Source organism: Colias croceus, chromosome 30, assembly GCF_905220415.1.
Source record: "Colias croceus chromosome 30, ilColCroc2.1".
Taxonomy (NCBI): Eukaryota; Metazoa; Arthropoda; class Insecta; order Lepidoptera; family Pieridae; genus Colias; species Colias croceus.
In genome coordinates, this window is record NC_059566.1 from 862011 (window position 1) to 885213 (window position 23203).

The 23203-nt window shown below is 35.8% G+C and overlaps 1 protein-coding gene across 5 annotated transcripts in view; it reads right to left on the reverse strand.

The window, feature by feature from the left end:
* Positions 1-3610: 3610 nt before the first annotated feature.
* LOC123704680 (translational regulator orb2) overlaps positions 3611-23203 on the reverse strand; it is a 47054-nt gene continuing 27461 nt past the window's right edge. For 3 of the 5 annotated variants that reach the window (XM_045653096.1, XM_045653100.1, XM_045653099.1), the window contains exons 3-10: positions 13420-13539; positions 12682-12825; positions 10453-10565; positions 7934-8144; positions 6210-6295; positions 5372-5473; positions 4793-4897; positions 3611-3745 (exon numbers count right to left, since the gene is read on the reverse strand). In XM_045653096.1, coding sequence (XP_045509052.1) covers positions 3629-3745; positions 4793-4897; positions 5372-5473; positions 6210-6295; positions 7934-8144; positions 10453-10565; positions 12682-12825; positions 13420-13539 — 998 coding nt within the window. In that variant the 3' untranslated portion in view covers positions 3611-3628. Of the gene's footprint in view, positions 3746-4792; positions 4898-5371; positions 5474-6209; positions 6296-7933; positions 8145-10452; positions 10566-12681; positions 12826-13419; positions 13540-16933; positions 17132-23203 lie in introns of those variants that run through there. The other 2 variants (XM_045653098.1, XM_045653097.1) reach the window with 2 other exon arrangements.

Below are 23203 nucleotides of genomic sequence, written 5' to 3' on the forward strand. Positions count from 1 at the left end.
AATCGGGGAATTTTTAACTGGAAAATGCACACACACCGACCGGAGCAATAAGATGCCGCAGTAGCGAAAACATTTGGACAGAATTCGTTATTTTAATGTTACTAGATCCAAAAAAAAGGAGTGACATAGTCAGATTAGAATTACCTACAGAAGAAGAAGAGTAACGTGCAAAACGAAAAGACAAATGGATAGTGTGAAGAGATTAGTGATCGGGACGTTAGTGCTATAAAAATATCCTAATAGTCTAATAGAGGGAAACGTTATTCTGTGCAGAATTCCACTAATATCATATCACTAAGAAGAGCCATTCGCACGTGTGTGCATTTTTAAACTCTCACGCCTCCACCGATATCCCACAGAGCGTGTTACTGCTAAACTAAAAATACATTCCAATTATATTTCGTCTAGTCAATTGATTAATACTTGAAACAATATCACACGCTCGTGGGACAACAGCAGAGGCACCTATCGCGGCGGAAATTTCGCTAAATCGTCTAATCATAGATTGTCTACTTAAATTTAATAGTCGATCAGTTTCATCTCAATATCTAACCGCTATTTAAAAATAGATTTGAAAACTCGCTACGTAAAACTGTATTGAGATGAAAACAAGGGACGTTAATATTGGGATAGTTAGGACAGTATAGTTTCAAACTATATGACAAAAAAAAAAAGATTTTTACTTAATAATCGTGTGTATTGCCAACTAAACGGTAACGGGAGGGGTACACCAATTCGTTCGCCGCACAAGGCACTTCGCCTCACTACAGAGAGAACACGACACGAAAAAACTTTTACAAAAACCATGAAAAAAATCATCGAAAACACGTCATAGTCTTATCTACAGTCTATAAACTTCCGTGGTCGGTCGGGATACGAAATCTGTATCCGAATTAAGTACATATCTCTCAACAGCCGTACATTCCTTTACTCTTGAAAAGATTTCAAACCTGCCATGCAAAAAGTGGACCAAAGACTATCCACAGCTACAGATGTTCCATATCATGTACTTCATCAAACATTTGAACCGGTCCAATGTAATACAAAAGAATGCAGCACAATTATTATCGGTAAGTATATTACGATAATAATCCTAGTCTAAAATTCCTTTAAAAATCGATTAATAATCGAACGTTCACAATTTCAATAGACCACAACGACGATAAGACTTATAGTTTACTGTCCGTAATTATTATATTTGTCTAATAATATCCAATTAGATCTCGACAATTTGCACTTTGACGATCAACGACTTGATATACGCAAAGCACCGCACTTCGAGCCCCAGATGTTCGAGGCTATAGGGCGTCAATAAAACCCTACAAATTGATTATAAATCTAAACTACCATCTATTGCACTATCCCGGCGGATCAAAAATATTTCCTTTATCAATAATATATAGAATACATACATATATAGATACTACGAGACTAAAAATATAAGAAGAATCAATAACCGCGAGTACTACAGCCAAAAATGGTAACGTCTTATACATTTTTGTACTAACACCAGTCCATACCGCCTCCCAACTAAAAACACGGCAGCGACTTAGGAACAAAACCATCGAACACATTCCCGAACGAAACGTCCAACGATCCATCGAGTATCACAACGAAAAAACGAAAAACGACGCGTCGATATCGAACATCGACAACTATTGTCGAAAATCGACAACAATATCGAATCAACAACTATTGTCGGAAATCGACAAGAATTATCGAATCGACAACAATTGTCGGAAATCGACAACAATATCGAAAATCGACAAAAATATCGAAATCGACAACAATATCCAAAATGGGGACAAAACCGACTAAAAAGGTACTTACGTGGGGGAAAAATGGGAAAATTCACTCTAGCTACACAGGTACAATTATTCCGAGAAATGACATTCCACTTATTACTTAGTTTTATTTAACCTTAATATAAGGGCGCGTGGGCAAACCGCAGTTTAGCCGCAACACAGCCTAATATATAGATACCTTATCAACCAGACAACTAAGTATTTTGGATATATTTCGCTTATTGGGTTGCCGCGTTTCAAATTTGCGCTCATTGTTGATAAACGCAAGAGAAAAACGCGAAACCCGCACTCGAATACTAATATATTTTGCTTAAAATTACGTTAAACTTTGGATAATGTTGCCATCATTAGTCTACGCGCCAGTCCCACAACAGACAGCCACTCGACATTGACACTAGCCTCCATACATTATCTGCGGCACAGATAATCTATGAAACGTCAAAAGCCAAAAATTGCAAAACCGGCAAAAGTCGTTAATCGACGATAAATCCAAAGATAAACGGCCGCCATCTTGTCTCACTTCAAACACGCGGTACTAAAAGCCGTGATCGATAATCTAAATGTGTAACTGTCAAAAGGTGTATAGAAACAAAATGGCGGCCATTAGCCTATGGACCAGTCTAACCACAAAAAACTTTAGACAGGGTTTAACTTTAAGCGCGGGTTCTCTTTAATCTGGTTTTGTCGTATTTCACATAGACAATTACTATTAAAGTGACAGATCCCTGGTTTAAAGTTAAACTGTGTATAAATTGTTTTGTGGTAAGACCATACAAGTTTCTAATTCAACCGAGGGGGAGGCATTCCGCTAACTTGCATAGATAATATAATTTTATTTAGCTACAACAAACTTTCTCTATTCAATCAACATTTCAAGCTTCAATATTAAAACATCTCTTCCGTTAATATTTCGAAACCAAATTATCAATATTGAGCCCAAAATGTTGATTAATCACAAACCGTTTGAGAATAGTTCAAGCCTCTGGTAAGTAGGTTGATGCATTTGCAAGTGTGGAGCTAATAATAGTGCTAAAAGTTTCATCTAAGTTATCTAATTCCTGGATAAATCGACAGGTAAATACAATACTCAACTTCAAACGCACCATCTACTTGTACAGTTTAAAGTCAATCCTAGCACAATCTCATTAACTTTCCCCCTCCCACTATCTATACATTTCGCTAACCCCCCTATCAAATTCAGAAGTGCTAATCCCAAGCAAATCATCAAACCCATTCCCTTCTCGTTAATACCCACAAACTTTCAAAGCTATCCCCCCCACAGTCATCATAGTTCAGCAACTTATCAGCCATTCCTGTTCTACATCTCCCCCCCACAAACAATCTCATACATTTCAAATAGCCATCATCATCCCCCCTAACATGTCATATATCTCCCCCCCCACGTTTCCCTTCCTCTCTTTCCCACACTATACCCCTCGCTTCACAACATTCCCCCCCCCCCCCCTCTTCTGAACACGCCCTTCCTGTCCCTATTCATGACAGCCCCCCTGCTAATGTCCCATACACTCCCACTCCAACATTTGTTTACACTTCATAATGTTAGAGTTCTCGTGAAGAGCTGACTATAGATGTGATCCTATGAAGGTCAATTTTCGGGACTAAGACGTTGCATACACTTCCCCCCAACTATCCCCTGCCTCCCCCTCCCTCCTCTCACTCCCCACATACCCCCCTTTACTTGCACACGGTATCCCCTCTATCCTCTGCCTAATGACGTCATATCCCCCACAATAGCTACACCCCTCTCCCCCAACTATCCGCCTCCCCCTCCCCTCCCCCCACTACCCCCCACTATCCCCCCTCTAGCACCAGCGGAAGGGCACAGCGCGCGGTCGGTCGGCGCCCTCCTTCACGAGCGGCTTGTGAAACTCGCGGCCGGGACGAGAGTGGATCGTCGCCCAGCAGTGCTCGCAGTAGTACTGCAAGTAGAGTGACATTTCATTGTTATAATTTTTATGTGTATTCTGTTGGTATGTCTATATAAAAATAACATAACATAAAAATAGATGTACATTAAAAAAAAAAAGACGGGTTGCACTCCGGGAGTGCCGGCAGAAGTGAAAACTTGATTATTAACGTTCAGCATGTTTGATATTTTGGAATGGTATCCGTCTTACGCATGGAATATAAGGGCTAAAAAAAAGTCCATCTTTTCGATCAGGCCACGTGTCCTGACGCGAGTTTAAGATTTTATACCCAACGCCGCTAAAGAAGTTTTCACTTCAAAAACAAAATTAGGACACTGATTATTTATCAGTTTTGGACAAACTGCCTAGTGTACCTAGTGCAAATGTAATGTACTACATAATAATATTATGCATGTGTTATCATACGCTTATGGCATCTCGCTTCAATATTTACGTGTGATTATTTACGTGCATATGCTTTTCTATATGGCTAACTGGTTCCTGAGACACAGTAATTTACTAATTCAGGAGCCTTACAACTTATTTATGAATCCATATTCATATATTATAAGCTGTACCTATTTTTTATGTAAAAAAAAATTCCTATTTTTTTTTAATATCAGCTTATGCGCACATGCTTCTGAGTGTATATTACCTGATAATATGCACATGTGCGTGCTATGTTGCATGTGTATAATATATTTATAGTGTGTGTGTGTGTGTGCTTACGCATATTATTCGTCACGGTTGTGTATGTGTGTGTGTACCTATGCGTGTGTACATATTGTCATGCTTGTATCTATATAGTACTAGCGGTCCGCCCCGGCTTCGCCCGTGGTACATTTTTACGTTTCTCTCCATAAGAACCATCCTCGTACTTCAAGAAATGTAATAAAAAAAGAATTAACGAAATCGATTCAGTTGTTCTCGAGTTATGCGCTTACCAACACATTTTGCGATTCATTTTTATATTATAGAAGATATATATTAAGATTATACGTGCACGTGTGTGTGTATCTGTCTATAGTATGTCTGTATAATGTTGGTGTGTATGTATACCTGCAGGCACGTAACGTTGGCGCAGAAGAATGGCGCGAACTTGGAGCCGCAGCGTGCGCCGGCGCACTCGTCGCACATCTGGTCGTCCAGCACGTACGGCTTCACCTGTACACCGGGTTTGTTTGTTTGTTTATTTGTTGCTAGTAACTTGAAGATAAACGATTTTTAAAGAAAAAAAATGTGTGCGTGTGTACACGCTTAAGTGAAACTTCTTTATGACCTTATTTTCCAAATATCTGTATAAGTATTTATTGAAAATTATATATGTATACTAGCTTACCGCCCGCGGCTTCGCCCGCTTTCTCTAAAACGATTTGAGATGTAAACTATCCTATCTCTCAAGTTGGATCGAACTGCACATGGTGTGCGAATTTTATTATAATCGGTTAAGTGGTTTAGGAGTCCGTTGAGGACAAAGATTGTGACACGAGATTTATATATATTAAGATTTATCAGCCATCTGCTTTCCATAACAAGCGAAAGCTTAGTGTGGGATCAGATCGTGCCGTGTGTGAAAATTATCGTGAAATATTTATTTATTTATTTATTTTATTTAATATTACCAATGTTAGCACTCACCTCGACCCGCTTGTCGATATCGCCGTGCTGCAGTTGCACGAAGCGCGCAGAGATCGCCGCGATGTAAGACTGCTGGTTAGAGAACGCTACTCGACCGGCGCCCTGAAATGTAGGGGAAAATATTGTAATAAAGGATATATGGGATAATTTTTAGTCATTGGTCAAATAGGTAAGGAAGAATATTTAGTCATTGGTCAAATAGGTAAGGAAAAATATTTAGTCATTGGTCAAATAGGTAAGAATAATAGTCATTGGTTAAATGGGTAAGGAATAATATTAAGTCATTGATCAAATAGGTAAAGAATAATATTTAGTTATTAATCAAATAGGTAAAGAATAATATGAGTCTTTGGTCAAATAGTTACGGAATAATATGAATCTTTGGTCAAATAGTTAAGGAATAATACTTAGTCATTGGTCAAATAGGTAAGAATAATATTTAGTCATTGGTCAAATAGGTAAAGAATAATATGAGTCTTTGGTTAAATAGTTACGGAATAATACTTAGTTATTGGTCAAATAGGTAAGGAATAATATTTAGTCATTGGTCAAATAGGTAAGAATAATATTTAGTCATTGGTCAAATAGGTAAGGAATAAACTTGAGAACTGTGAAAGATTTCATTGATGACTTGTTCCGCCATTTTTTAGCGCAACAACAGATAAATGAATCTAAAAAGTAGAAACTGCTTGTTTTTTTTTTGCTAGAAAACAAAACCATAGAAACATGCCATACCATTTTTGGATAGAAACCGACAGACAATGGAAGTAAAAAATTCCTATTCGTAATCACAATAGTTTATAATAATTTGTAATTTGCGTTAGACTTATACACTCACCTTGGGATACTTGAGCTCGGGGTCGGTGTCGATGCCGGCGTAGCACACGCCGCCGTACAGCCGGTCCATTATCATCGCCAGCTCCACTGGGAAGGGGGGAAATGGCTATTAAACTAACTTTACCCAATAAAATATAAAACAATGGACTATTGTTAATTATTTGAAATAAGAAGTTAAAAAATATATTCATGAGTTTTCAATCTATAGTGGTTTAAAGTTAACTCAAAAATGGAGCATTTTCGTAAATTTTCTAAAAAATCTTAGAGAAAGTGTAAGAAATGTTATAGTATGCTAAATATTCGTGATCTACTCAATAAGCTCTTTCATTTGATACCACACACGACATGTTTTGGAAATTTTTATTTTTTTTCTTTGTATGCCATATTTAATTACCGGGGTGGAGGGAGGGGGACCACAAAACTGGTTGTCAACATCTGTCTATAGGATGTCTGGGATCTATACAATATATATCAGAAGTCAGATTTAGGTCCGCTATTTTTGCAAACGAAACTCCACTGAGAGTCCGGTCTATTAACAACATATTACATTCAATTGTTTTAATTTAATTTTACATAAGGGAGCAACCTTAATTGGAAAAACAGACAGAAATTTGGTATTTATTTACAAATAACGGCCGGCCGGTTCAGATTAAAGCATATCAAATCATCTAAGACAATTCTCACGCGTATGCGTGTGTATGCACGTCTGCACGTGTACGTAGGTATTAAGGTGGTCGTACACGGACTGCTCGAGCTGTCTCTACAATCAAACCGCGCAGTTGACAGCTTGAAGCGGTCGCGACTGCTCGAGCAGTCATGTGTACGTCAGTGAATGAATGTCTATAGTTCACCGCGCGGTTTGTGGCTTCAAGCCGTCGGTCTCAACTGCTTGAAGCGGTCCTTGTACGGTCGCTTATGTATGTGTGTGTGTGTGTGTATTTACTTGTTTCTGTATGTAATGGTTTTGTTTATATGTGTATCTGTCTGTCTGTGTACACTCACCAGCCTTCAGCGGGCGGGGAACTCCACCAACAAACACAGTCTTGCGCGGGTCGAGAGGCATGGACGCGTCGAGCACAAAGTCCGCGTCAGCGCGTCATGTATATGTGTCTACGTCTGTCTGTCTGTCTATAGTCTATCTGTTTGTATGCGCATCTGTATATGCGTCGCGTCTATATGTGTATGTAGTGTGTATATCTGTCTGTCTGTGTACACTCACCAGCCTTCAGCGGGCGGGAAACGCCACCAACAAACACAGTCTTGCGCGGGTGGAGCGGCATGGACGCGTCGAGCACAAAGTCCGCGTCAGCGCTTCATGTGTCTACATCTGTCTGTTTGTCTATAGTGTATCTATCTGTATATGCGTCGCGTCTATATGTGTATGTAGTGTGTATATCTGTCTGTGTACTCTGTGTATATGTTTGCATGTATGTAGTGTATCTGTCTTTCTGCCTGTCTGTCTGTACACACTCACCAGCCTTCAGCGGGCGGGGAACTCAACCAACAAACACAGTCTTGCGCGGGTCGAGCGGCATGGACGCGTCGAGCACAAAGTCCGCGTCAGCGCGTAATGTGTCTACATCTGTCTGTTTGTCTATAGTGTATCTATCTGTATATGCGTCGCGTCTATATGTGTATGTAGTGTGTATATCTGTGTACTCTGTGTATATGTTTGCATGTATGTAGTGTATCTGTCTTTCTGCCTGTCTGTCTGTACACACTCACCAGCCTTCAGCGGGCGGGGAACTCCACCAACAAACACAGTCTTGCGCGGGTCGAGAGGCATGGACGCGTCGAGCACAAAGTCCGCGTCAGCGAGCCTCCACGGCCGGATCTGCACGGGCTTGTCGCGGATAGTGGGAGATGAAACGCACAAGTACAGTTTGTCATCGTCAGTAATGCAAGCCTCCATGAGTGCGGCGACAGAGCTCTCGTCCTAGGAACGTGGAATGTATAGTAGAAGTTTAAATTTATTAGAAGAAGTGGTCGACTAAAATGAGACTAGGAGATGGAAAAAATCTAAGGCCGATTGCAGAGATTCACCGACCATCAGTGCGTACGTCAGTCGCGCTTGTCATATGTATGGAAATACGCGTGCGTATGGTCGGTCTAGCTATGAAAGGTTTTGTGAATTTCCATACATATGACAAGCGCGACTGACGTACGCACTGATGGTCGGTCAAGCTCTGCAACCGGCCTAATAAAAACGCTTTTGTATTGTCAAGTCTTTAAAACAAAATGTTATTATAGATAGAACAACTAAATGACAAAATCAGCGCTGTTCGGGTGTTCGGGTGCCCGACGGCATGGCTGCTTCTGACCCGATTACCAAGCAGATTATTTTAATTTATTTGTAAGTTAATAAAAGTGTAAATTTATTTGTGGCAATAGATATTTTCTCTTCTTTCCATTTCAAATAAAAGTCTAAAATTTCTTCTCCCTAGGGCTTTTCTAGAATTAAGAAACTTGTAGGATTTACACCCATATTTAAAAGAATTGTCCCTAAAAGATCGTTTCTGTATAGTTGTTTCTATTAAGCTATTAAGGTAAAAGCACCTAATACGGAGGTATTTCGCAACATTTGAAAGTAAGTATCAAAAATAAGCATTTGTAAGTATTTCTAAAGGTGCCAAACCACTTTATCGTTAAAAGTGGAACTTAAATTTTGTATTGCTGTTGAGTCTATGTTTATTTTCATAATATTTCTTATTTTAAAAAAATATTTAAATAGTCATGTCGATTTTCCCTAATACGGAGGTATGATTTTGGTCAGAGCCTAATACTGCGGTAGGCGGCTCCTAATACGGAGGGTCAGATATTATATACATTGAAGTTCCGTACAAATAATATTTGTTAAATAATAGGAATGTGTTAGTAAAGTAAATTGTAAGTTTTTTATTCATTAACCATTGGTTTGATTACGTTGATTCACTTTTAATGTGTTTCATTTATGCTTTTAGTTTTATCGGAAAAAAAACACGCATATCAAATAAGAATCCACAAAAAAAGACACAAAACTTCTTATTTATTTACGCAACCCTAAATCTGGTAATTTTAAGTTCTATGAAATAGGGCCGTAATAGGAGATCATATATAACCTAATACAGAGTTACCTGGAAATATCTACCACCGTAATAGGAAAACTACTCGTGTTTTTAATAATCCTAATTCTGACCCATCAAAAATTCGATAAACAAGAGAATGTAAATGCTTAATCAAATGATAACAGTTTTTTGGCTCAGATGTGTAAAACTCAAATCAACAGTTATACAAAATAAATGATTTGTGATACATTAAAATACACCTTCCTATTTTTACCCCTTCTAAGAAACAAACATTTTGTACTCAACCATTTTCATATTTAACTGGATTTCTAATTAAGAAAACATACCGCAGAATATGGTTTCTAATTTATCAGATTAATAATTACTCCAACTAATCTTGGAATTAATTCAATAAGTAAATAAAATTAAAGTTATAAACAATTAAACATGCCCAGTATTTTTCCTATTTCGGAGTTATGCCACCGTATTAGGATTAATCTATAAAATTTGTATCGTATTACGGCGGTATTTTATTTCTTATTTTTTGGGTAGAAAATGACTTACAAATATGAAACAAGCTATTTAAATAGTGAGTGTAATAGTAGGAAAATGCAATAAACAATACATATACAAACTTGAACGGCTTTTTAATACGAAAAACTTAGTTTATAAATATTAGTGTACTTACTTTTGTTGTTTCGCGTTTGTATGGAAACACCTCTCATGTCGATGCCGTTACACAGATTGATTGATCTTGTTGTGTTGTCTATGTGCTATACTTGCAAACGTTAGTTAAGTCATGGAGTAATAAATTTGCAATAAATAGCTTACGTTTTGGTGTACTTAAAATTTATAAAACAGGAATAAAACTCGAAAAAAGAAATACCACCGTATTAGGAAGCGATTTTGACTACCGCCGTATTAGGAGCCTTTACCTTACATAGCTTCTATCGCGGGCCTTGAGCGCAGGGACCGAATCCAGAAATTACGTAACGAAAAACCTCACGCTCCCCACTCCGACGGGCGGAGGTGTGGCTTGAAGGCAAAGCATTTAATAGCTTTACCGCGGCAGTCCCCGAGTGCCACACGTATTTTTTTTCCGTTTACGTGTCCGTTTCTGTGTGTACATTTCTGTGTATTATCTCCCTGTACTAGTATGTATGTCCGTTTGTGTCTATGTGTGTGTGTGTGTGTGTTTACCTGGAACAGTAAGAACGCGTATCCCTTGGGTGGGAAGTAGCTCTTGCTCTCCGCTTTGTGCGGCCAGTCCACCACGAGCGGTCCAAAGCGGCGGAACGACGACGTGATCTCGTCTGAAATTCAGTTTTTATACATTTAGAATAATAAAGGGTACATTAACCATTGTATTGCCTTGTGTTTGATTTGACGCGAATATTTGTATGTAGATATGGAAATTAACGACTGTCCGATTTTAAAGTCGATTTATAATAAACTAGCGGTCCGCCCCGGCTTCGCCCGTGGTACATATTTCGCAATAAAAAGTAGCCTATGTCCTTTCTCGGGTATCAAAATATCTCCATACCAAATTTCATGCAAATTGGTTCAGTAGTTTAGGCGTATAATAAATTAAAATGATTTAATTTATTTGATTTGTGTTATTACTTCGTAGTTTTTACTTTTTATCATTTATGGCTGGTTTCACATTTTCTGAATAGAAACACACATAATACAGTCTTTTCATTCAACAATTTTATTCATCTACGTTACCCGAGCGAATTATTTTCCATTTCGCTCGACTGTAGCCTTTGTCTAGGCTCGCAGTTTCTAGGTCGCCCCACAATACCTAATCTGCGTAGATCTAAAGAGATTATACAGGATACAATGGCTGACCTAGATGGCCAAGGTGCGACTTCTTTGCATATTTATGTTTAAACAATCGATATGGTAAAGACGGCTTATAAAAATAAAATGTGTGAAAGATTTATAAAACTAAATTTGTTTATTTCTTCTAGAAATTTGAAATTTTACTATAAAATGTATTTGTAATTTGTCTGAAATCGCTCATCAGTGCTTGCTTTTAAATCATGTCCGGAGACAAAAGTTGTTCTTGCGCGCTAGCTCTTATGATACCGAATTAAAATGTATGGTCAGCAAAATCATAAGTCAATGTTTTTAACCGTAAAAATAGGAAAGGCTCTATGTAAACTATTTGTTTTTCAAACAGTTTTTTGTACAAAGTATTATTAGTAGTACTTAGTAATATCACAGACTAATAATAATATACTACGTATACAAGTAATATTTACTATAAACATTGTTAACAGGCTTTACCTGCTGACCGTACACTACTTGGAAGAGCTAAACAGTCGCTTATTGGAAAATAATAATTCGCTTACATTTAATTGCCGACTTGTGCCATTTCAAAGGAATGTCTGGTTTCCGAACGAATCTAGATTATGAACCATTGCTTTTGTATCCAAATAGCTTTAGCAGTTTTTGCGTGACTGCCATACAAATATTCAAACTCATAGCTGTGTAAGATAACGATTTAATATTTAGCGAGTAATATAGGCTATATTTTTTTAGTCACGTCTAATTTTGTATAAATTACTGGCTAATACGAAAAACGAAAATTTCGCCCTCTACCCCACAAAGGGGCCACAGGACATTTAGTCACGAAAAACGAAAAGCTATTTTATCTCCGACTAAAATGAACCAGTTACTTGTTAATAAAAATAACACACAAATCGTTGTAAGCGCGGAAGCACAAACATTCTACACTGGGTGCGCCTCGTCAATTGAGCCATTACCCTAACACAATGATTACCTACGGACCCCATGATGATCGCAAGTGGCCAGCGCTTGTATTTATTTATTCACGTTTGATAGTGTCCCATAGTAACGAACCCACGGGCTAAAGTTAGTATTTCTCTGGATTATGTGTCATATTTGGTACATAGCTATAACACTGAAAAGTATCATCAAATCCGTTTTGCGGTTTTCGCGTGAAATAGAAACATGCATCCGTGTATAATATTAGTAGAGTAGATAAGTTAATACTATGTGATCACTGAAAATTTTTGTTTAGTCAAACGCTGTTATACTATCAGGAAGTAATTGAACAATTCCTTTTGATATTCTATTCCTCAAGGAAGGCTATTAAAAGATAACTACGAAAATTAGGAGCGAAGCAGGAACGAAAAATATCACGAAAAGAAAAAAAATATGAAAATTATTTTCAATTATTTCTTAATAGGAAAAAAAAGACAAATATATTTATTAAAACCATAATATTATGTTTGTAAGATTAAGATTAATACATATGGGTTAATGTTGAACAATTTATAAACATTTGGATTTTTATAAATTTTTTATCGAGATAGAGCTATCGCAGCAAGAGAAAATATTAATTTGTATAATATGTGTGTCTTAATAAATATGTGTGTATGTACATGTAAACACACCCACCTTCATCAATGTCGGGCGGCAGGCCCCCCACAAACACCTTCCGGCTGAACCGCTCGCCGTGCTCCGAGCCGGCCGACACGGGCGACGAGCGCGCCGGCGAACCGAGCGCGCTCACGCACATCGACAGCCCTGGAACCCACGAGCCTTCGTTTATTTATTTACGGCATACACCAAACTTAATTCTAATCTTATATACCTCAACTTTTCTCATCCCTTCAATCAATCGATTAGACTGTCGATTGACCGGTGTCTCACTCGATTTTTTGGTGTCTATCGATAGATTAGGCGGGATCTAATAGAGCAAGCAGCCTCGCGAATACTTCAATAGAGATAGAGACACCAATCAATCCAAAAAGACACTAACAATCAATCGATAAACATCAATCAATAGATAGAGACATGATTCCACTGATCGAAACATTAAACCAGCGAGGCTTTTATAAATGGTAGGTAATCGGATAAGCAAGTTATTGTTAACCCTATAAAATACTGGGCTTTTTTTATCCAGTCACTAAATAATAACTTTGTTAATAAGAAATAAGAATACAAGATACTCATATCGCTTAGTGTTCACGAAATAGCATAGGAAATTTGTAAATATTTATACAAGTTAAATCGTTTCCACGCAGATTTTCCCATTTACACTCAAGACAAAATATTAAGGACACATGAAATTTTTACAGGAATTTACTATTATTCAAGACCTATATATCCTATTTGCCAGCTAATAAGACTAACCTGCAGCACTGAGCCTCGACACGACGTCCTGTGTCTGGTCGCCGGGGCCAGAGGGCGATCCCGCGCCCGCCGCGCTCGCCACGCTCGCCTCCTCCACGCCGGGGAAGAACGGCGACTTGCCTGCAAGAGACGGTCATTTTGAATAAGGGCTGTGGTAGACAATGCTTGTTTGGAGGGGAAAAAAGGAAATTTACTGTGTAAAATTAAATACTGTAAGTACTTTACTTTTAAAAACGGCGACTTGCCTGCAAGTGACGTTCATATATACATACTGATGTACAAGAGAAGGTAATTAAATTTAGAGTCCAATAGAGCGCTTTGGGCAAATATGTAGTGGTAGAGATGTATGTGTGGGCAAATATTGCCTAATTATAAATTGCCGAATGTAGAGTCTGGTAGAGAAATACCTGTCGGCAAATTTTTCGTCATAGATGTGTTCGTGGGCAACTTTTTCATATCTACGAAAAATATGTGGCAAATTTTGCCGCTCAAATTTATGTGTGTAGGCAACTTTTGCCTGATAGATGTTCGCGTGTAGAGAAAAAATTTTTCGTGATAGAGTAGGCAAAGTTATTTCAAGTATAACGCAGTAAGTTGATGGTAGGTAGGCTAATACTTTTATCAACGTAAAACAAATAATACATAATTATTCTGTAACTAAACATGGAAATAGCCGTATTGCATAATCACAACAACCTTTCACATTAATTATAATAAATAAATATACTATTGCAAATTGCACACAATGTCATTTCATAGACCCTGACCTTGGAACTAGTTATAACTGTCGAGGAAGTTTTCTTTCACATAGCATAGAAATGGAATTTAAAAAAATGTTAGCATTCTGACTTCGACGCGGTATGAAACATACGATAGCATAGGAATAACTTGGTAAAGATCTTTTTAGGTTTAAGTAATTTATTTAATTAGTATTAATTAAAATCGAAACAGTAGTTTTTTGAGTTAGGTACATCTTATCATAAGCAAGTATATAATCTTAATATTTTCTTAAATAATGTAACAAAACATTGTACTTATAATTTTAAGGGTATTATAAAAACGATTAAAAATAACACCGCTCCTAATTCTGAAAGGCATATCCGGTCAGTAAGTAACCTAACCGGGCGGAAAATATAAAAGCCAAAACGAGGGTGTTATGGCACCTTAATATTATCTTTTTCAGTGTAATTATTCCATTAATAGAATGAAATCTATACTAATATTATAAAGAGGAAAGGTTTGTATGAATGTATGTATGGTTTTCACGCATAATCTACTGAACCGATTACAATGAAATTTAGCACACATATAGAGGGTAACTTGGATTAACACATAGGATAGGTTTTATCCCGGAAATCCCACGGGAACGGGAACTATGCGGGTTTTCCTTTGAAAACGCGAGCGAAGCTGCAGGTGGAAATCTAGTTTGCTAATAAAATGTAAAACAAACAGACAAATAATAATACTATTTTAATGCGTTTCGAATCCGTCATAAAGCGTATAGTGCATGTTCAGTGGAAGCAAATAACAATACGTATTGTCATTTGTAGAATCTTTTTACGAATTGCCACCACTAGTTTAACCTAACTACAATACATGCGTCCAGGAAATTACCATGCTGTCTAAAAGCAGTATCAAAATGTGGGAATGTGATAGAGCTAGATGACCTATATAGCACCCATTATTCATCTCTGGATATATAAATGCAAAAGTTTGTGATAATGGATGGATGTTTGTTACTCTTTCACGCAAATACTACAGAACCGATTACAATTAAATTTAGTATGTAGGTAGCTGAAGACCTACGCTACTTTTAATCCCGAAAATCCCCCAGGAACGGGAAATATGCGGGTTTAAATAAGCGAAATACAAAGTTTTAATAAGAAATAAGCCGCGTGTAGAAATCTAGTTAAAAATATTGTTGTTATTGTCGTAGAAGTAGATAGAGCTTTTTTTAAATGGTAAATGTTGGTGGTAAATGTTAAAATATGTAATGACGTTTCAAAAGTGCTTCTAAAAGAAGTCTAATTGAATAAATAAATGTTTGAGTTTGAGTTTAGATAACAGCTGCATTTCTCTCAATTCAGCCAACTTTTTGACCTCTTTTTACATCTAAAGTTTGTATTGACTTCTATCACAAGATGAAAACGATTAAAACATAAACCAGCGTGTGACAGGAGTCAACGACACGCATTGGAAGGCTGCCAATCGGCAAATGTCACCAATGCTATGAGCTAGAGTCTACCGTAGACCATCTTAACAAGGAAAGTATAAAAAAACTATACTAATATTATAAATGCGAACGTTTGTGAGGATGGATGTTTGTTACGCTCACGCAAATACCAACTACTGAACCATTTACAATAAAATTTTGTGTATAGGTAGCTGAAGAAACAGAGTAAGACATAGACCTGCTACATTTTATCCCGGAAATAACTTAGCGGGTTTGTCTTTGAAAACGCGGGCGAAGCCGCGGGCGGTAATCTAGTAATTTATATTTACGGGATAAATATTATAATGCTGAATCGTTTGATGGAACGTGGATATCTCAGGAACTATTGATTCGTATAAAATGATAGAGCCCAAACGGGCCCCAAATCTTTTTTAATATACCTAATAGAGCCGAGTTTGTTTGGTTGTTTGAATGTGCTAATCTCAGGAACAACTGGTCCGATTGAAAAAAATATTTCGGTGTTAGATAGCCCATCTATCGAGGAAGGCTATAGGCTTATCATCACGCTAAGACCTACAGGAGCAGATCAACGTGGGTAAAACCGCGGGGCACAGCTACATCGTAAACAAAATAAATATGACAATTTCTACTAGGTAAATAAAAAAGAAACAAATCGCCCGTATACTTTTCTTATGGGCCTATGTTAAGACATGAATAAATTATTTGTTATCTGCATTTTTGACTTTTTATTAAAAAGTGCAATGACCCTAGGTCAGTGTCCTTCTAGGGTCAATATCCCTTTTACAAATCTTCATATAAAGTACTTATAATTAGTTATTGAATAATTATTAAAGAATTAACAATTATTATGGGATGATATTCACATTTTTTAAATAAATGTACCTAATAATATGTACATTTTCATACAAACTTTGATCAAAGAAATAGTTAATAAGGTTCATGAACTCTCGTCGTCTAGATGGCTATGCAACTGATGAAAATTATTTTTATATGTATAAGTACGTACTAGATGAAATATTTAAATAATATGTTAAACTAACCTTATAATATGATTATTTTATTATATATTTATTAGTATTATCATTTATCAGTCACATGTACTTTTTAAATATTATTTACGCGTTGCTAGGCAACACGATAATTTCATCTCAATAGTTTTCTGTGAAAAATATTTCCGTGTGTATAATTTAAATCAAATATTATTAAAATTGCTTGTTTATTATGATGGAAATAAAAAAGTTTATTTGAACTTGCGTAAAGTTAAGTTTTCATCTTAGTATCAGTAGGTACCTACTAAAAATATTTCAAAAATTTACTCACTCTTTCTATACGGGAATCTCGGTCCACGAATAAACGGTGTAATTAAAGGAATCGTGTGCACGGACATAATTTTTTTCACTCAAAAAATCGTAAAATCACAAAAATGTCACAGACACAAGCACCCCTCGTAGACGAAAATTCGTAATGAAAAAATTGACGCGCGCGTTCCAAACTCGAATGCAATTTTATTTTTGATTTTTTTTTTTTATTCTAGTGGCCAGTTTCAAAAAAATACCGTTTTAAAACGAAATATTAAATAACTAACGCATAACGTTCAGTAACGGTATACCGTTTCCCGAAAACTGAAATTAGGGAACGATGTCTCAACTCGCTTACAAAAATAACTTTCAAAGATTCGTGTGATTTATTTAGTCCAACTTTTTTTTTTACGTTGAAGCATAGAACATTGCTGTATTGTGACAGAAATAAACAGCTAATGAGATTTTAAGCGATATTTTATAATACATAATTGTCGTTGGAAAGCCGATATTGATCTATATTGTGTTTTCTAAAAAATACTTTAGTAGTGCGAGTTAATGTTTGTTAAAATATTTTATGGGGGTCCCTACTCTGTTTATTTGCCGATCTTATCTTAATTTTTTAACGCGGTTTCATTCATATCCCTGTATTGCCACAAGAATATTTGATTTAGGGTGAAAAGGAAAAACTAGTTGTAACTTCGTACCATATGCATGATAATTAAGTAATAATAATAAATAATAATAAAATCATTTATTGAACAATTTGTGGATTAGGTACAAACATGTAACATTTGGACCCCAAACTAGGACAGCCTGTATTTTGGGGTCCATTTGGTGGGTAAGTAGTAAGTAAGTAGTATCTAGAAATATATACATATGCTCTTTAATTATGAACATAATGACAGAAAAAGATTGAAAATTCAAAGGATTAAAAATTTAGAGTTAATTCTTATGTTTACGTAGTAACTATAAAGTAATCTGTATTTATATGCCATTTGCCACTTTTTACCTTCTGTAAATCTTTTGAAATGAAATAAATATGGGTATAGTCTAAACTATACACAAAATCAAATTACCAACCACTCTTGCCAACTAGCTCTCTGACTATAAAATTACCATTAAACTACAGCTCATATAACTAAGCATCTTAAAATAATAAATTATTAAATAAACTTTTTATATTATAAAAAAATCAAATAACCAAGAGCTCTTGCCAACTGGCTCTCTGACTACAAATCCTTGACTGCAGGTCGGATAACGTATTGCGCCAATGTCGTTGCGGCATCGTGTCGTAATCGGATGAGCCGCGGACAAGCGTGTGTTGGTTACTAATTAGTTTTTGTTTAATCAGTGGTTTATCCCGTTCGCTCTTGTGCTATTTAAGGGAGAAATATATAAATAGTAAGAAATTATAAAAACAATACATTTTTTACATCCATCATCATCACTGTTGGTTTAATGCTCTAAAAGTGATGAAAGTCTTCACTACATGGTATAAGCCAAAGTCGCTTTCTCTGTCCCTGTATCCCTATGACTGCTTAAATCTTCAAAACTACGCAACGGATTTTGATGCGTTTTCTTTAATAGATAGAGTGATTCAAGAGGAAGGTTTTAGTATGTAATTTATTAGGTTTTAAAATTCATGATAAATAATATACATATTTTAAGAATTGTACTCGTAGCAATTATGTAAAAACCATCAACTCTGGGCTAGCCATTTCATCGTGAAAACAGAACATACAGAAATATATTTCATTGCTACGCTTGGTACATATACAGCCCATAGGAACATAGGAATCAACTACATATCCAAAGGTGAAAGAATTAAAAAAAATGGTACAGCAGTTCCTGGGATTAGCGCATACAAACAAACTCTTGAGCTTAATATTATTAGTGTTACTTCTTATAATTATTTATTAGTAGAGAAGTGTTAATTTCCTTGCATTTCGTTAAACTTTACTAAATATTGCATCTCGCTCTATATTCAATCATAATACATAAGAGTGAAAGAGACAAAAGAGCAATAGATAAAATCATACACATAATTTTTTAATTCGTATGACCTTTACATAAAGTGCATTTAAAATGGTAATTATTCATTTAAACGCATTTATTATGAAGTTGTAGAGTTTGTTTGTTTGAACGCGCTAATCTCAGGAACTGACTAGAAAAAATATTTCATTATTAGATTGTCCATTTTGATAATTCTTTTTTTATTATATTCCTTGAAGTACGAGGTTCTCTACATTAGAACCATTTATGTAGAGAAAACGTAAATATGAACCTCTGCGAAACCGGGGCGGACCGCTAGTAATATTATATAGAATTTTAAAATCTAAATAAAAATACACTACCATTCGAAATGTTGGTATTATTCAAAGTTCATACAAAACCACGTTTATCCCTATAAAAAAAATGTGTGCGTATACTAGTGTACACACGTAAGTACAAAGTGAAACTTCTTTATGACCATATTTTTCTAAAAATAATTTACTATATACAACTTTACAGAAATACGTCGAATCACGCGTGGTAGGGATAAGAAAAAGATGGCGCGTGACGGGAAAATGTCACGCGTAACGAAAAAATGTTACACAAAATTGTTTCCAACCCCGATAAAGAAGTTTCACTTCAAAAACAAACAAAACCGAGTTTATAACTAGTATTTCACATATCCTCATATATTACAGGATGCGTTTCATTATACTCGGCCTCAACGTTTCAACACGTTGGTTTAATTTCAAACTATAGGTTCAATGGTTAACTAGAAGGATGTAGGTTCAAAACTGTACTTAGTTTTATAGTAAGTAGTTGGAATATATGTAATCCTACTAATATTATAAACTAGGTTTCCGCCCGCGGCTTCGCCCGCGCAGTCAAAGAAAAACCCGCATAGTTCCCGTTCCCGTGGGATTTCCGGGATTGCGTCATTTTCCCGGGAAAGAGTAACCTATGTCCTTTCTCGGGTATCAAAATATCTCCATACCTAATTTCATGGAAATTGGTTCAGTAGATTAGGCGTGATTGAGTAACAGACAGACACAGTTACTATCGCATTTATAATATTAAGTATGGATGCGAAAGTTTGTGAGGATGTGTGTGTGTTTGTTACTCTTTCACGAAAATACTACAGAACCGATTACAATGAAATTTAGCACACATATAGAGGGTAACTTGGATTAACACATAGGATAGGTTTTATCCCGGAAATCCTAATGGAACGGGAACTATGCCGGGTTTTCTTTAAAAACGCGGGCGATTCGCGCGCACAAGGCCAGTTAATAGATATGTTGCAGATAGTACTTGTAATCTAATTAGATTTTTTTTGTATCTATAATCTGTGAAATTTATTTAATTTTTTACATTAGAAAGCAAGGTAGGACAAGGGTAGAGCACACAATATATTTTATTATACTACAGTCTACACAAATGCTACCCTACTGGTTAAAACTATTGATTTTTACACTGACCTACTTAACCCGACCCTGTCCGACAATTCGCGTGACATTCATAATTTATTACATTGTCTATACTAATATAATAAATACAATTAAGAACTAAAAACACGATAATGCAAATATTGTTATAAATATTGTTTTGTCACCGAGCCTACAAATATTATAAATGCGAAAGTTTGTGAGGATGGATGTATGTGCATGTATGTTTGTTACTCTTTCACGCAAATACTACCGAACAGATTACAACCAAATTTAGCACACATATGGAGGGTCACTTGGATTAACACATAGGATAGGTTTTATCCCGGAAATCCCACGGGAACGGGAACTATGCGGGTTTTTCTGCGGAAAGCTAGTAATTCATAAATTTTTATTGTATGTAATAATGTATTAGTTATAAGCGATAATTATTTGTAATTGTATTTATGATTAAACGTATTATATTTCTTTCTTTTTATTTTCTGTCACTAAAATCGATAACATGGTTCCTAAGAACAGATCCATATTTCTCATAACTACTCAGGTTTACAGACTTAGGTACTCATACCACAGTTACCTAATAAAAATAGTTTACTAGTACTTGTATACGTAGTACATATATTATTATTAGTCAGTGTTAGTACCTATACTGACCCATCTAATACACTGTGTATATTACATACTGTATATTTTTAGTCTGTAGCAGGCTATTCAGACGTCTACACTGCCAATATTACTCGATAAGATTTTTCGAACATATTGCTACGTTATTTTATTTGCATATAAAAGTGTTTTTCTACTTTGTTTCTTATTGGAATACAACATATTTTGATTTAGGTTACTTGCTATGAACATTCTTATAATTTACACTTATCTTAGTATGGGAAAAAAGTTTTTTTTATTTTTATTTAAACAACTTAACTATTGAGAAAATCATAAATGATCTACATTCTACAATAAAACATAGTTTTACAACATCTCCATACCAAATTTCATATAGATCCGATCAGCTGTTTTTGCGTGATAGAGTAGGTACCTATTCACGTTTCAAATTCAAACTCAAACATTAATTATTTATTCATCTATCTATACTAATATTATAAAGCTGTAGAGTTTGTTTGTTTGAACGCGCTAATCTCAGGAACTACTGGTCCGATATGAAAAATTCTTTCGGTGTTAGATAGCCCATTTATCGAGGAAGGCTATAGGCTATATAGGTCATCACGCTAAGACCAACAAGAGCGGAGCAATGCGGCCTGCGGATGAAACCGCGCGGCACAACTAGTCTATAATATTATATCAGTAAAATTTCCCAATTTCCCATGCCAGATAAAACCAAAAAAGTTACATTTATTTGTCGATTAAAACCTTTAAACACAAAGTAATATTATTTTGTAGACATAAACACTATAAAATGGGAAACCGTTTAATGAGAGTGTATTAGACCGGGAGATACTGACACAAAATTTCGAGTCATTTTTAACAGGATGGCGGTTCTACAGGGGTCTAAGACCGTTCGACTAACGCCCACGCGACTAAGCCGCCGGTACCAGCGTTCACACCATCGTTTTTCTTTTTGTCATTGCGTACTAAGACCCCTGTAGAACCGCCATCCTGTTACAAATGACTCGAAATTTTGTGTCAGTATCTCCCGGTCTATATATTGATATATAAATAAGAACTAGGCATAGCTCTAGGTCATAATTTCCAGAGTACCCAGTTCACATCCCGTGTTGTCAGCTTGACGAAAACTTGACAAGGTCAATGAACCGGCACGTGGGTGCGCATGCGTGCGACAGTACACAATTTTGGTGCCCTATTACCACCTATTACCCTATACTTATTATGTTACTAATCTCTACACGGCTTCCTAAATGTAGAAATAGTAAAAGGAAATAAAATAGGAATGATATGTTTTAAAAGTAGCATTATAATATTGACATGATTTAAAAGAGCAACTATGCAGTTTCTTGTCGGTTTTTCTGCGTACATACTGCTTTCCGAATCGGTGGTAAATGTTAAAATATGTAATGACGATTCAAAAGTGCTTCTAGAAGAACTGTAATTGAATAAATAAATGTTTGAGTTTGAGATTTTTGAATTTATAGCCTCCCAACTTTCTCTAGACACAAAAATCATATACGTTGCGACGTGAAGGAAAGACAAATTACTTAACACACTTGTGCATTCATAATAATAGATTAGGAAGGATATATAGTTCTTTGGCATATTATGATATATTATGTATTTAGATATAAGTTACATATTATGTAATATCGACATATTTTAAAAGAGCAACTATGCAGTTTCTTGGCGGTTCTTCTCCATAGATACTGCTTTCCGAATCGGTGGTAAATGTTAAAATATGTAATGACGATTCAAAAGTGCTTCTAGAAGAAGTCTAATTGAATAAATTAATGTTTGATTTTGATAGGCAAGCTCTCTATCCTCCTAACTATCTCTAGACTTAAAAATCATATCCATATATAAAATCCATATATAAAATCCATATATAAAATCCACCTAATAATCTAATAGTAATTCAAATAATACTTAAACTTATATTTATTTTTTGAAATATAATTAAAATACGCAATAACCCATAACCCCCTAATTTTAATATAATACCAGCTAAAATTATAGACCCAGAAATAGGAGCCTCAACATGAGCTTTAGGCAATCATAAATGAACAAAATATATAGGTATTTTAACTAATAATACGTAGCGACGTGAAAGAAAGACAAATGAATCCACTTTTGCATTCATACATTAGATCAGGAGGGATAAACTGTACGTTTCTTATAATATTTAAATTTAGTTTTTATAATATACGTGAAGGCAGATCGTCTGT